Source organism: Apteryx rowi, unplaced genomic scaffold (genome assembly GCF_003343035.1).
Source record: "Apteryx rowi isolate R43461 unplaced genomic scaffold, aptRow1 scaffold_329, whole genome shotgun sequence".
In the NCBI taxonomy this organism is placed as follows: Eukaryota; Metazoa; Chordata; class Aves; order Apterygiformes; family Apterygidae; genus Apteryx; species Apteryx rowi.
Window position 1 is genome coordinate 736,549 of NW_020449741.1, and position 12,824 is coordinate 749,372.

The 12,824-nt window shown below is 52.7% G+C and overlaps 1 protein-coding gene across 1 annotated transcript in view; it reads right to left on the reverse strand.

Annotated features, from left to right (window-relative positions):
• Positions 1 to 975: 975 nt before the first annotated feature.
• The window catches only part of NTN3 (netrin 3), a 39,559-nt gene continuing 27,710 nt past the window's right edge, over positions 976 to 12,824 (reverse strand). The window contains exons 5-6 of the mRNA XM_026071632.1: positions 2,954 to 3,028; positions 976 to 1,304 (exon numbers count right to left, since the gene is read on the reverse strand). Coding sequence (XP_025927417.1) covers positions 976 to 1,304; positions 2,954 to 3,028 — 404 coding nt within the window. The remainder of the gene's footprint in view (positions 1,305 to 2,953; positions 3,029 to 12,824) is intronic.

Consider the following 12,824-nt stretch of genomic DNA (forward strand, 5'->3'; position numbering starts at 1 on the left):
CAGCTGAGGATATAGACCCACACACATGCAAGATAATACAAGATTGCTTAGGTCAGCCTCTCCACTCTACCCCAAGTCCTGGGTACTGGCAGGGCAGGCCTTTATGAGATGTGGGTGGAAAAAGGGTGTCTCCAGGTCTTCCCTGTTGGGTCATGTGGGTCACACACTAGGACAGATAATGGCCAGGGCCATTGTGAAATCTGCCCCTTTTTCCCTGGGGAACACATCTCTGCTTGGCAGTGGTCACCAACCCAGTTGCCAGGGCCTGACTCCTCACGGTGATTCTTCAGCAGCACAGTGGTTCTACCCCAGGCTAGGGCACAGGGTCAGTGTAAAGCTGAGGTCACCAGTGAATTAAGTTTTGCAAAAGTTCATTTCGTTCTTCCTAGTGGAGCTCCTGGGGCTGATCTCTCTCCAGTACTGGATGGCTTCCATTGAGCTAGTCCACATGTACACTGGGATGAAGACAAGAATCTGACATCATATTTCTATTGGGCAAGAAAAAAGGGCATAGAGAGTTAATGACAGCCCACTTTCAGAGAGTATCAAAGAGGCAGGCCCTGGATCCTGGAAAAGGAAAGCTGTCAACTCAGACATCATCACTGGGCAGAAAAAGATTTTGTTGAAGAGCAAAAAAAGACTAGAAAATGAGAGCTATGAACAACATATCTGGAGCAGAAAACCAACCCCCTTTGAGCTCCTTCAGGCAACAAGCACCAAGAGGATCTCTCTCCACTTTGCTCCTCATTAAAGGTTTGTCGTTACTGCGTTATTTTTAATACACATTAAGAGAAAAAGACCCACACGCACACTCACGCATGCACACATACACAAAAGGAAAATCATTGCCAAAATATACACTATAGACAGAAGAGTCCGTTCATACTATGTATATATACAGAGTCTCTGGGAGCAGTCTAGGCAGTGTGCACAGGCAGGGTTGAGGGCTTAGGTAAGGGACAGATATGAAACTCCTCATGGTTTCACACACTTCCCTTTCTTCTCCCGCCGTTGCAGTTTCCGAAGGCGACGAGTCCAAGCATCCCTCCACTGAATGACCAAGCTATTCTTATCGGCCATCAGTCCTGGCCGATCAGTGGAGTTTTCACTGATCCCCATGACCAAGTACTTCTTGCTGATCTGAATCTTGGGACACTTGCAGGACAGGTCTTTCATGTGAATCCACAGGAAGTTGTCGCCGCGCTTGACCCGCTCGTCACGGCACTTGTAGACAGAGAGAATATTGATGGTGAACTTGGCCCAGTTGGCCACAGTCTCCATTTCTAAGATGTTCACTTGGACCACTAAGGGAAAAGAAAGAGAGAAATACAATGACTGAGGGTGCAGCTGATGGGGAGATGCTTTGCCTTGCTCCCTCAAGGAAGTTCTGGTGACAGACAGATTGCCTTAGCTCATTGTGTACATGATTGTTCCTGCTCCAGAATGAGAACTGCTGATCCCTTAACAGCCCCATCTGTCTTGCTCCACTGCACCTTCTGGGAAGGCTGATTCAGAGAGCTGGGATCATTGCTCCTCACCATATCATTAGGAAGCAGACATTTTTCTTTCCAAATGTTTTATCTTTTGCGTAGAGAGAAGGGTTAAAAGGAGCTTTTTGATGAGAACAAATGTTCTTCTGTTCAAGCTACACTGGGTGCTGAACACCCTGAGAGTGGCTTTCCTCCCTACTTTGAGTGTTCCTTGTCCCGCACTGCCCAGCTCCCAGGACACCTGGGGAAGAGGGCAGCATGAAGGGGCATGGTCTGCACAAGCCATGCGGTCCCCTCCCACCAGGAGCATGGAGAAACCAAAGTGGTCCTGGCTGAACAGAGGGCAAAATATTTTGGAGAGCTGTACCCTTCTCACCCCAGCATTCGTATTCCTTCCAGACGCCTCTTTCTCTCCCCTCTGGGACCCTGCTCAGAGGCAGCCATTTTCTACTGCTCCCTTGCCCCAAACCATCTTTTCTGTCAGAGTGGATGGTTCCTGTGGAAGACAAATTGCAACCCCTCCACCAGTTGTAGGAGGCTTCACAATGCTCCACAATGCTCTTGTGTCAAGGCAAATCACAACAAGCAGTTGCTAGCTCCTGAGCCCCAGTCTCAGCGGTAAGTGATTGACATATGCTCTCTGGACCTTCCAGAAAACAGCCATATGAAGAAAATATTCATTTTTAACATATTTGGCAGGCAAGGAGAGAGATGGGGAAGGAGAGAGGATGCAGGATCTTCATTTTGTTTTTGTTTTTTTTAAGATATTTTATTTTTTCCTAAACTTTGTGCTGGTGGATGGGGCTGGACTGACAGCCCTGGGGAGTGCCATTCCCTCCTGATGGTGGATGGCTGGCACAGTAAGGATGGTGATGGCCAAGCTACCCCAGCACCTCCACCTTCAAGCAGCCTGCAAGCAGAGGTGGGCTTGGCGATTGAGGGGGAACTGATAGGGCTGACTCATTTTTTGGTAAGCTCCATGTGGCTGGGAGATCTGGTACTCCTGCAGGGGTGAAAAGGCATCCACTTGGGAGTGGAGGACCTATCTCCCTGCCAGCACATGCAGACCAGATCTCTGGAGCAAAACCCCTTTGCAGGGCGCCTTGGCCTCCCATTCAGGTCCCCTGAAGAGAAGCACTCTCGTTCGTAACATGCGACACTGAGCTGGGACAGAAGCATTGTCCTGGGGGCACTGAAGCCCAGAGCCCATGGGGAGGGGGGCTGAGGCCACTGTGAGCATGGAAGGTCATCGGAGAATGCCAAAAGGCCAGGCCTGTGTCTGGGGCAGGGAGCTGGGGGTCCTGGTGTGCTCATCTGGCTATGGGAGCTGCCCATGGCCAGAGGTATGTGCCCATGGAGACCTTCATCTCACCCTGCCACGGTCAGACTGAAGCCTGCCCTTGGCTCCGGAGCTCCCTCCTCAACAAAGCTGAGCTTGATCTAGTAAGGAAGAAGGTCCTTACCATAGTCCTTCTTGCAGTACTTTTTCATATTAATCTTGTAGTTGCCTTTGGCTGGTTTGCAGTACGAGTCACAGTCTGCAGAGAAGGAAGAAAGGGCTGAGTCCTGAATGATTTGAAGCAACCATTGTAAGTGCAATCCTGTCCCAACCAGAAGGGGAAGGCAGGGGGATGGGGTGGGTAGATATGGTGGAGAGAGACCAGTAAAACCCAGCTCCTGCAGAAGATGGCATATACACCAAATCCGAATGCCCTCCAGGAGGCTTCTGTGCAAAACCTTAATTGTTATGAATTGATTACTTTGCTACTTTGACTTCAGCCGAGCCGTAGAAGCTCACATTAATTGTGTATTGGCCATGCTGTGAACACTCAAACTGCACCACTAATAGTAAAGCCTCAGCAGCTGGGAAGAGAAACTAAGTGGCAGCAGTTTTGGGCTTACCAGACAGGCTGTGTCCACTCTTGTATCGAGCAGATCTTAATGGTCTCCTAGGGAGTCTGCTGAATAATCACAACAAGAACGGCAGAGAGAGCCTGAGGATCCTTCTTTGGGACTCAGAAGGAGATGGATGGGGAGAAATGCAGGTAAATGCTCCTGCAGAGCCAAGAAGGGCCCTGCTTGCTCCATCCCCAGGATGACAGAGGGTGGTTGGTACTCCAGGAGCTGAGAGAGAACAGGACCCACATCCCCAGCTGGGGCACTGTTGTCTCACCCTGATAAATTCACTCCTTTTTCTGGTTTACTGCAGGCCCTACAGGCTGGATGTGAGGAAATCCCATGGAGCTGGACAATCCATTGTGCCAAATTCATCCCGAAGTAGCACAATAGTTTTGAATGGTGTCACGGCTCAAAGGGTAGTTTGGCCCAAGAAATGGGGTGCTGATAGGGGTGCCCTCCATGGTGAGGGCTGCAGGCATCTGAGGGTCTCACTCTGGACAGATTAGGCAGTGGAGACCAAAAGGAAGATCACACAAGAGCAGAGCAAAGGAGAGTCAAGAGGAAAGATGCAGCCCTGCAAACATGGGAGATGAAGTAAACAGAGGACTCAGCATCAACCCTGCCATTGACTCTCTGGACAAGAGACCCAAAGGAAAGTCTGAATCCAGACCAAAGGCAAGGGGTTAGGTATAAACACATCTCAAGTCACTCCAGATAAGGGGCTGAGGTGAGAGGCATGGCCACCCTCAGACTTGAACTCTTCAGGGGCAGTTCAGTCCTCAGGATCCAGGGGAGCAAGGAACTTCTCCCTTTGGGCAAGCCCTCCAAAGATTCACTCCTCAGTAGGGTACCAAAGCTGGAGAAGATGACTCTGGACCCTAAAGGAGCAGGCAGGCTAGGAAAGAAGCTCTCCTGCAATACAGGTCACTCTCAACTGCCTGAGCATCACCCTGACTGTGAGGATGGCAGAAAAGGTCACCATGCTGCCCTCTGTGGGCATGCAGCATCCCTGGGCCTGCAGCATCTCTGCCTGACTTCCCTCAGGCTCCTGGCCTCCACCCCCAGGGAAAAGCTCATGTCCTCAAGTTTTTTTTTTTTTTTTTTTTCCCTGTGCATTTCTAAAGGCCCCAGATTTGCATCTCAAGAAAAGTGAGGGCAGGCCTGGAATGCCTCTTTCCTTCTCCCCAAAGGCTTTGATCCCAACAATTGCCCGAAGCAGCCCAGTTCTCTTCCTTTCTTTGCCCCTGCCATCTTCTTTTGAAATCTCAATTTGTCTCTTTCCAAATGGCATGTTTTTCCAAGCCCATCTTTCTTCCTTTCTTTCCATCACTCAGGTTCTCTGTCCAGCTTGGCAGAGCCGACTCCACTTCCCCTGAGACAGAGCAAGCAGTCACTGAAGTTGTCTTTGTTTGTGGGTTGCCACAGAGATCATTTTGGATGGAGACAGGGGGATGGAGGGAGGGAGTGAAGGTTTGGGGAAAGAGAGGGGAATAGCAGCTGCCCTGTGCCAAGAGGAGGAAGAAAAAAGAAGAAAGAAAGAGACCCAGAAATGCACAAACTCGTCCTGGACTCTCCTGCTTTCTTCTTTTCTGCCTGACTCCCTTTTATTGGGGACTTTGTGATGCCTGTTCCAAATTTGTCATTGATAGAAATGGCTCAGCACGAAGCTAATTCCTGGGCAGAGGGGGGTGAGCCCTGCTCTTCAGCTCAGCTTTCCCTGCTGCCTGCTGAGTGGTGCTGTCACTGCCTCACTGCCCTTCCACGTGGGCTCACATTGGCGGGCACCCGCTGCCGGATCTCCACTTCCCTCCCAGGGCCGAGGGGATGATGGTGGTAGTTGCGGATAGGCATGGACATGATGCGGGGGCCATGTCAGGCCACCTTATCCTGCTGGTGGTGCAGAGGCAGGGTTTGGCACTGCTGGGTGGTTGGCTGCCTGAAGCCCTGTATTTTAAACACTGTGGTAGCTCCTGAGTGCATCTTAAGTACTCAGTTCTGCTTTGAGCATGGCCCACGGCACATGACAGCTACGCCTCTGCTTACAGGACAGATCCAGGGCTCTTAAAAGTAAAAACCCAGGCCCAAGCAGTCCAGAGGCAAAGGCTGTATTTCCCTCCTGTTGCCTGGGGAGTGTTTGAGGCTGGCAGAACTTGTGTCAGCAGTTCCAGCATGGCCTCGGGGCACCCTGGCCAAGCAAAGCAACTCTTCTGGTTGCCCCCAGCCAAGTTCTGGCACCCAAATGTGCTGCTTTCTTCACAAGCCCAAGAGAGACAGGAGGGGAATTACCCTTTTCTTTAGCAAGGAGAGTGGGAGGAGGCTGTCCATGTGCCCAGGCCACGCCACCCTCCAGACCATGCCACCCCAGGTCCTTCCCTCCTGGGCATCTCCCTTGCTGCAGGGTCCTGCCAGGGTGCTGACCCCAGTGCAAGCCTTTGATGAAGGTCAGGACAGCATGAGTGTGCCTGTGCTGGGAGGTGTGGAGGGACCATGCAGGCTGCAGGCAGGGCTGCTGGCAGCTCCCCAGGGAGCAGTAGCAGGGACAAGGCAGACCTAGTAGCAGCAGGGACCTTTGGCAAGGCAGGAGTTAAAGCTGAAGAGCACTGCCAGGGATCGAACCCTGGAGAGATGCCCATAAAGCTGAGCCTTTCTGTATAAGAATGATTTTAAAGTGCCACAAGCTGTAAAGTGATCTGCAGGGTCAGAAAACACCTTTCCAGGATTGGAGTGATTTCTCTTGAAGAAACTAGAACGGTTTCAGGGCAAAAGGGAAAAAAAAAGGAGGAGAATCAGAAATGAATACCAACAGTATTCTTGCAGCTCAAAAGACTGTCCAAAGTTTCAGCAGTGTCCCAGCCCAAGAGCTCTGCTCTGTCCCAGCCTCCTCATGCATGGTCTGGCCCAGGCACTCAAGCTGGGGGGACACAGAGCGAGGGCTGGGGACAACCTCTGCCAGAGCTGCAGACCCAAGAGGTGGCTGCAGGGGCAGGAACCAGAGGAGAACCGCATGGTGCGGGTGACCATGGGTAATATCTTCAAAGTGGGCCGTGTTTTTAGGGGTCTAAAGAAAAAAATCCCACTAGGGCTGCTCTCAGCTCCTACAAATTCAGCCAGAGCGGATTGAGCCAAGCTGCATTTTCACAAGGACACGTAGGAACATATGGGCCTGTGGTCCCACCTCACTGCTGGAAACGAGGCTCGGGAGCCAAGCCACCAAAAAAGTTAGCCAGCATCACAAATGGAGGGCTAGGCAACGAAAGGAGGAAGCCTCAGGGAGTGGAAAACCTGTCTACATTTGGGAATGGCCATGGCTCAGCCACGGGTCCCGCATTAGCAGGGAGCTGCCCCTGCCACTGGGGTGAGCTGGGTTTCATGTGGGAGAGGAGGACGGCATGTAGCTTTTTAGCCCAGAGGGCACAAACCTGGGTTTATTGCAGCATCTGGCAAGAGGACAGCCCAGGGCAGCTGCAGTGCCGCTGGCACACCAACGCTGATGCTAGGCTGGTCCCGAGTACGCAGGGCCCACAGAGTGCGAGGCAGTGGGGTGTGAGGGGGCTGGAGGGGCAACCTTTGCCAAACTGCTCTCCCCGCCAGCCCTCCGCTCTATCGTTCATTAACAAAAGAAAGAAAGAAAAGAAGAAAGAAAAACAATAACTGCCCTGGGCTCCCGCTCATGATTAACATAATAAAACTGTGATTCTGAAGAGCCAGAAATGGTGTTTGGAATTAACAATTTGGGATTAGTTTGGGGACTTTCAACCTCAGCTTTGTGCTGAGGAACATTCCTCAAATATAAAATCAATTTCTGCCTCAATTTATGTAAGAAACAGAAAAAAAAGCCCAAGTGACGCAAGGCATTTATTTCCCTTCCTTGCCTCTGAACACATGGCCTTCATTGCCATGCACTCAGGGTTGGTTTGTATTGCTGCAGTGTAGAAAACAGCTTTGTGAGGGTTGAGAGGGATTAAACCAGCCCCAGCCAGTGGGGATTGCCCTCCCCACTCCCAGGGCTTAGACACCATCTAAAGGGTGAGCAGGGCTTGCCTGGGTGTGCTGCAAACCACCTCACAGCCAAGCTCCCTGTCCGTGGGGGTTTAATTCCCAGAAGGCAGGGCGGTGTTGGGTGGGAGAAGCCCCCCGCAACCTCCCACGGTGGTGACCCCAGCATGGTGCCCGGCTATGGGGAGCTGCCCCAGGCTGAGTGGCCACGTCTGCTCTGTGGTGAGGAGATGCCGAGTGATGGGTCGCAGCTCCGGGGCTGGGGCTGCAGAGGTGATGCCGAGGCCCTGGCACATGGTGAAAGGAAAAACTTGGGAGGGAGAGGGGAGGGTGGCCGGAGAAGGGAAGCAGGGCTCTTCCCGTGGCCAGGCACTGGGAAGGAGCCAAGTGAGCGGCTTTGCCTGTGCCGTGAGCCAGACTCGGCTACACGCTTGCTATCAATCCTGAAGGGTAACCCTATAAAAATGTCAGGAGAAGTTGGACAGCCATCAGAGAAGCTGTTTCTCAAGTGCTTCTCCCCCTTGCCAGCTCCCGGAGTATCTCCCCCACCTTCCCAGCTCCCTTTTAAACTTCCTGGATGTGGTGTTATACTTGCTAAGGGGATTTGGAAAGAAGATCAAGTTAAGCCTCAACGGCTCCCCAGATCTCACGCTGGCTGCACAGGTACGCACCTGCCTGCCTCCCCCGCAGCTGCCCTTCCCACCTAGCCCCCATCTGCTCCCGTCTCCTGTCTGCTGTACTCCTGCTGGACCTGTCCCCAGGCCACCAACATCGCAGCCCCCAAAAGTGCCAGCCCCGAGGTGCAGCTGCATCCCCTGGGATATGTATCCCTCAGCCTGAGACATTGCTGTTTCCCCCAGGATACGCTGCAGTCCTGGCCCTGACACACGTCTCCATCCCCTCTTGCTACATGAAAGGGCCCTCCCTGTGTGAGGTCCCACTCTGAGACACAGCTCTGTCACATCTGCCATCCTGGAAGAGCTCTCTTCCCCCATTCCCCACTGCCGCTGCATCCCTCAGTAGCACATAGTCCCTTTACACACTTGGATTTTGGCCACTGCATTATGATCGCATGCACTAGCCTAATCACCGGCTGTGCTGGGGTTGTCCAGAAATTGCTTCATGCAGCTCCATGATCCCTCTTAATGGGGTGGGAGCAGCCTCATCCCTCACCCGGCCGAGCGGTAGGCAGACAGTGCCCTCCTTAGAGGCATAGATGAGAAGGGAAATGAGATCAGGTGCAGGGGAAACTGAGACACTGGTGCAGGTTAATCCCACAGTGCCAAGGAGCTGAAGGGCTACAAATGCCAGGCATGTCATGGAGGGACAAGCAGGGCTGTTGTCAGGCTCCTCCACAAGAAACCATATAAGCACACCTGGCACCCACACTCACACCTGCACTCCCACTCACACCCAGCGCTCAGTGTGCAGCTACGTGCATCCCTGCCACCCTGCTCTCTGCTTTCACAGTTGGGCTGCTCACCTGTGTCACCATGCAAGAGCTTTCTTGAATTAAAGGGGAGAACCAGATTAGAAGCAGACTTGCTTCTGCCGCATGGCTGCCTTCGGCACCCCTTCCTCCTCTCCATGGACGCATTCCCAGAGTCAGCCTCCCTAATCCCCCTTTTTTCTCCTTCCAGCGCACACACTCTCCGGTTCACCCCCTCCCTGCTTCTCCATTGCCCTAAACTGCTTTTTCCACTTAAGTCAGGCTCCATGGCCCAGCCTGGAGCTTTCACCACCCCCAGGAATGATGTGAATGTGCTGTGCTCAGCAGGGGACTGTGCTGGGGCATGCTGCCAGGTGGGCACAGAAAGGAAATAGCTGTCACTTGTGTTAGCAAGTGTGTACAAGGACAGGAGTATATGTGTGTGTGCATGAGCTGGGCCATACGAGAAGGTGGAGAAGGGCCTGAATTGCTGCCTGCCAACATTAGTTTTGCACCAGTTTCCGGTACAGACATGTAGAGCAGCCCGCCACGTGCGAGCGGCTGCTAAACCACATGTAGGAGCAACAGGCTGGTGGGGGAGAGGGAAAAGCCTGCCTGGCTGAGACAAGGTAGCGCAGAAGGGTTGGTGTGCGAGAGGGATGAAGGGAGGCAGATGCTGAGAGACATGGGATGAGGGAGCACGAGTGGACACAAACGGTGAGGGGCAAGCACCCCTGATTTCCAAGGGCCAGCACAGACTGGCCTTCATGTGGGGTGGGGGGAGGGGGACGTGTGTGAGAGGCAGTGAGTTTGCACATCTGGTTTACTTCTCCTTGACTTGAAAATAGAACGAATATTTTGTTTTAAGAGAGATGTAACTTAATTAGGTGTTATGGCTGCAAATCTTTTACTGCTGACTTTGAATTCCTCTAAAGCCCTGTTTTGCACTCCGTTAGTTTTGTTAATTCTGCTAACCGGGAACACAAATTTTCTCTTTCACTAAGTGGAAATATTTTAAAATAATAATAATAATAATCACAAAAAAATAGACCCGGGACATTTTGTTACAGAGCTAGTCCACCACTTGGGCAGAAAGATCAAAGCTGGACTTTGAAGGTCATGAAGGCCCAGAGAGGCAGGAGAAAGCCAGGAAGTAAGAAAAGCTGCTGGACCAAGGGAGAGGATGGTAAATGTCAGCAAAAAGCTGTGACTCACTCAGGGAAAGGGTCCCCAGCGGGGGGAGGTGTGGGAGACAGACAGGGAGGGGAGGGGCAGCAGAACACCTGAAAACCGGAGGGCTTCAAACAATGAAACCCTGTTACCAGACCCCTCAAAGAGCCAGGCACACCTGCTGCGGCCTCGGCAAGGCTCTCGCGCTGCGTTAACGGGTGGCGAAGGAGGGAGGGAGATGCAGAAGAGAGGAGGAGGAGGTGCTCTGAGGCTTGCCTGGGTTGTGATGGGATGGCAAAGCTGGTGACCACCGGGCATAGGACGGGGCGCCCGGGGCCAGCCCCTGAGGGCCAGCAGCCAAAAGCCCCTCTCAGGGGTGGCCAGGGAGAGGCAAAACCCTAGAGAGCTTCCCCTTGGGACCCTGTGGGCCCCATGCTGCTCCCACGGATGCCAGCCCTTGCCCCTCTGTCACCAGCCTCTCTGCCATCCCCAGCTAATTCTGGGGCTTGCTGTGTATCCTCTCTGTTCCCCCAGTCCTGGTGCGCAGCCACACTGCTGTGACAGGCAAAGTTCCCCTGGGGTCTGACCCTCCTGCTTATTTTGTGATCCCTGCCAGGATCTGACTGCAGAGCAGTCCCCTAGCCAGCCCTAAGGCAGAGGGTGCTGGCAGGCAGGAGGGTAGAGGCAGCAGGGTGGAGGGTGCAGGGAAGCGGGGCAGAGGGACAGCGGGTACAGGCAGAGGGGCAGAGGGTGCAGGCAGGAGAGTGCTGACAGAGGGGTGCAGGCAGCACTGTAGCAGGGTACAAGCAGCAGAGCAGAAGGTTTCAGGCAACAAGGTACAGGCAACAGGGTGCAGGCAACAAGGCAGCAGGCTGCAGACAGGGGGGCAGAGGGTGCAGACAGCACTGCCACAGCCAGCCCTGCTCTAGGGGAACAGCATCAGGAGGCTGGAAAACCCCTGGGCAGAGATGGACAAGGCAAGAATGTCTTTCGATCCCCACTCATCATGTGAATGGGGGAGCATGTCCTAGAGGAGCAGGACCCTAGCTGGGTCCTATGCTCTCCTGGAGCAGACTCTGAGCAAAGGCAAACTACTTTGCATTAAAGATGTTTGAGATAGAAGCCGGAAATCTTAAAACAACAAACCCACAGATAAAACTGCAGGCAGTTTAAGAGAGACCTTCTTCAGTAAAACAAGGTAAACACCAGGGTCTCCATTGAGTGCCATTTATTTTTATGCAGCTGAAAATATCAGATGTAATTCTAAGAATGTTCCTATTTATAAAGCACTGAAGGGGAGTCACCTTGATTAACATTGCTCCATGTGTTGCTCTGTGTTTGCAATAAAACCTTCCAAATCCTCTTTTCTCCCCCTTTTCCCAAAGCCCCTTCTTTGGTGTTCCCAGCTCCCAGTTAGGAGCTTCATGGCCAAAAAGCAAAAAGTTCCTGTTTCAAAATGAACTGGAGAATAGTCTTGAATTAATTTCCCATAAGCCTTCTTGTCCAAACCAGAGCCAAAGGAAAGACAAACATCCACATTCAGCTCCCTCCCGCTCTGCTTGCCAAGAGCCCTGATGGAAAGGAGACCCTGAAGGACCCCTGGGTGCCAGGGAGCAGGAAGGGGCTCCCATCCAGCGCTGTCATCCCTCCCTGATTCCAACTGGCTTCAAGAGCTCCAAACTGGGAGCACCACAGGGACCAGGGGCTCTGGCTGGGGTCTCCCAGCTACTCCAGGCCCATGCAGATGGGCCACAATGCTGAGCCTCTGCTCCCTTGTTGTAGTCACCCGTGAAGGAGCATGTGGAGGAGTCATTGCAATCCCCAAAAGGAGGCAGGGTAGAAGCAGAGGTGGTGTCAGTCTGCAAGCTGTCCTGTCCCGGTCAGCCTCCCTGGCAGAATTACCATCACAGATAGCTCAGATCTTATTATTGTCCCATTACACTGTACGAAATGCATGATTTACAGAGGACTGGCTCTCTTCCACAACCAAAGCATAAAATCAAATCTCTGTTAGATCCATTCAGAGCTGCTTGACACAGGATAAAATTCATATATTGATAACACCTCATTTCTTGCTATAACCAGGACGGAGGGGCCAGAACCTCTGTTGTGCAAGCCAGTGCAGGCCTGGGAGAGTGAGAGAAGCTGTGCCAGGTTGCACCAGGTGGGGGTCTGGTCTGTGCATTGCTCTGAGCCCTTCCACAAAAACGCGGTGATGCCACATCCCTCTGTGCACGTCTGCCAGCTCTGCTCTGCGAGGAGCCGAGTTAATGAAGCAGGGCCATCTATTAGCCTTCTCCTCCACAATCAGTAAGAAAGCCTCCCTCCTCTCCCTCGCTATCTGTACACATTTCTCTTGTAGCAACTCAGTAGCTTTGAAACCTCTCCTCCTCGTCAAACTCCTACAGACTCAGTTACTAAGCACACTCACAGCCACATGAGTGCATGCACACAGCCACAGGAAACCAAGCTAAAATACTGCTCATCGCAGAGAGCTAAATACAAGGGGGTAGGCTAAGGGAAGGGAGCCACCAAAGTGTGCTAACAGACATTCCCAAAAAGCTGAGGAAGATGGCCCTCGTCATGAGCCACCCTGGGAAGGGGTAAATAGGTGTTGGCATTTCACACCATTTCCACATGAGGTGGCTACATACAGGGGAGTTGGAGGCAAGGGCACGAGGGTCTCCTAGGAGTCTTTCCCTGTCACGGATGTACCCTGAACAGGGCCGGGGGGAAGCTTCTCAATAAATATGGGCACAGGAAGCCCCTGAGAAGCTGACACAGGAGGTTTCTTGGGTGTCTTCTTGGGACCATAAGTACCATGGGCTAGAGTAGAGAAC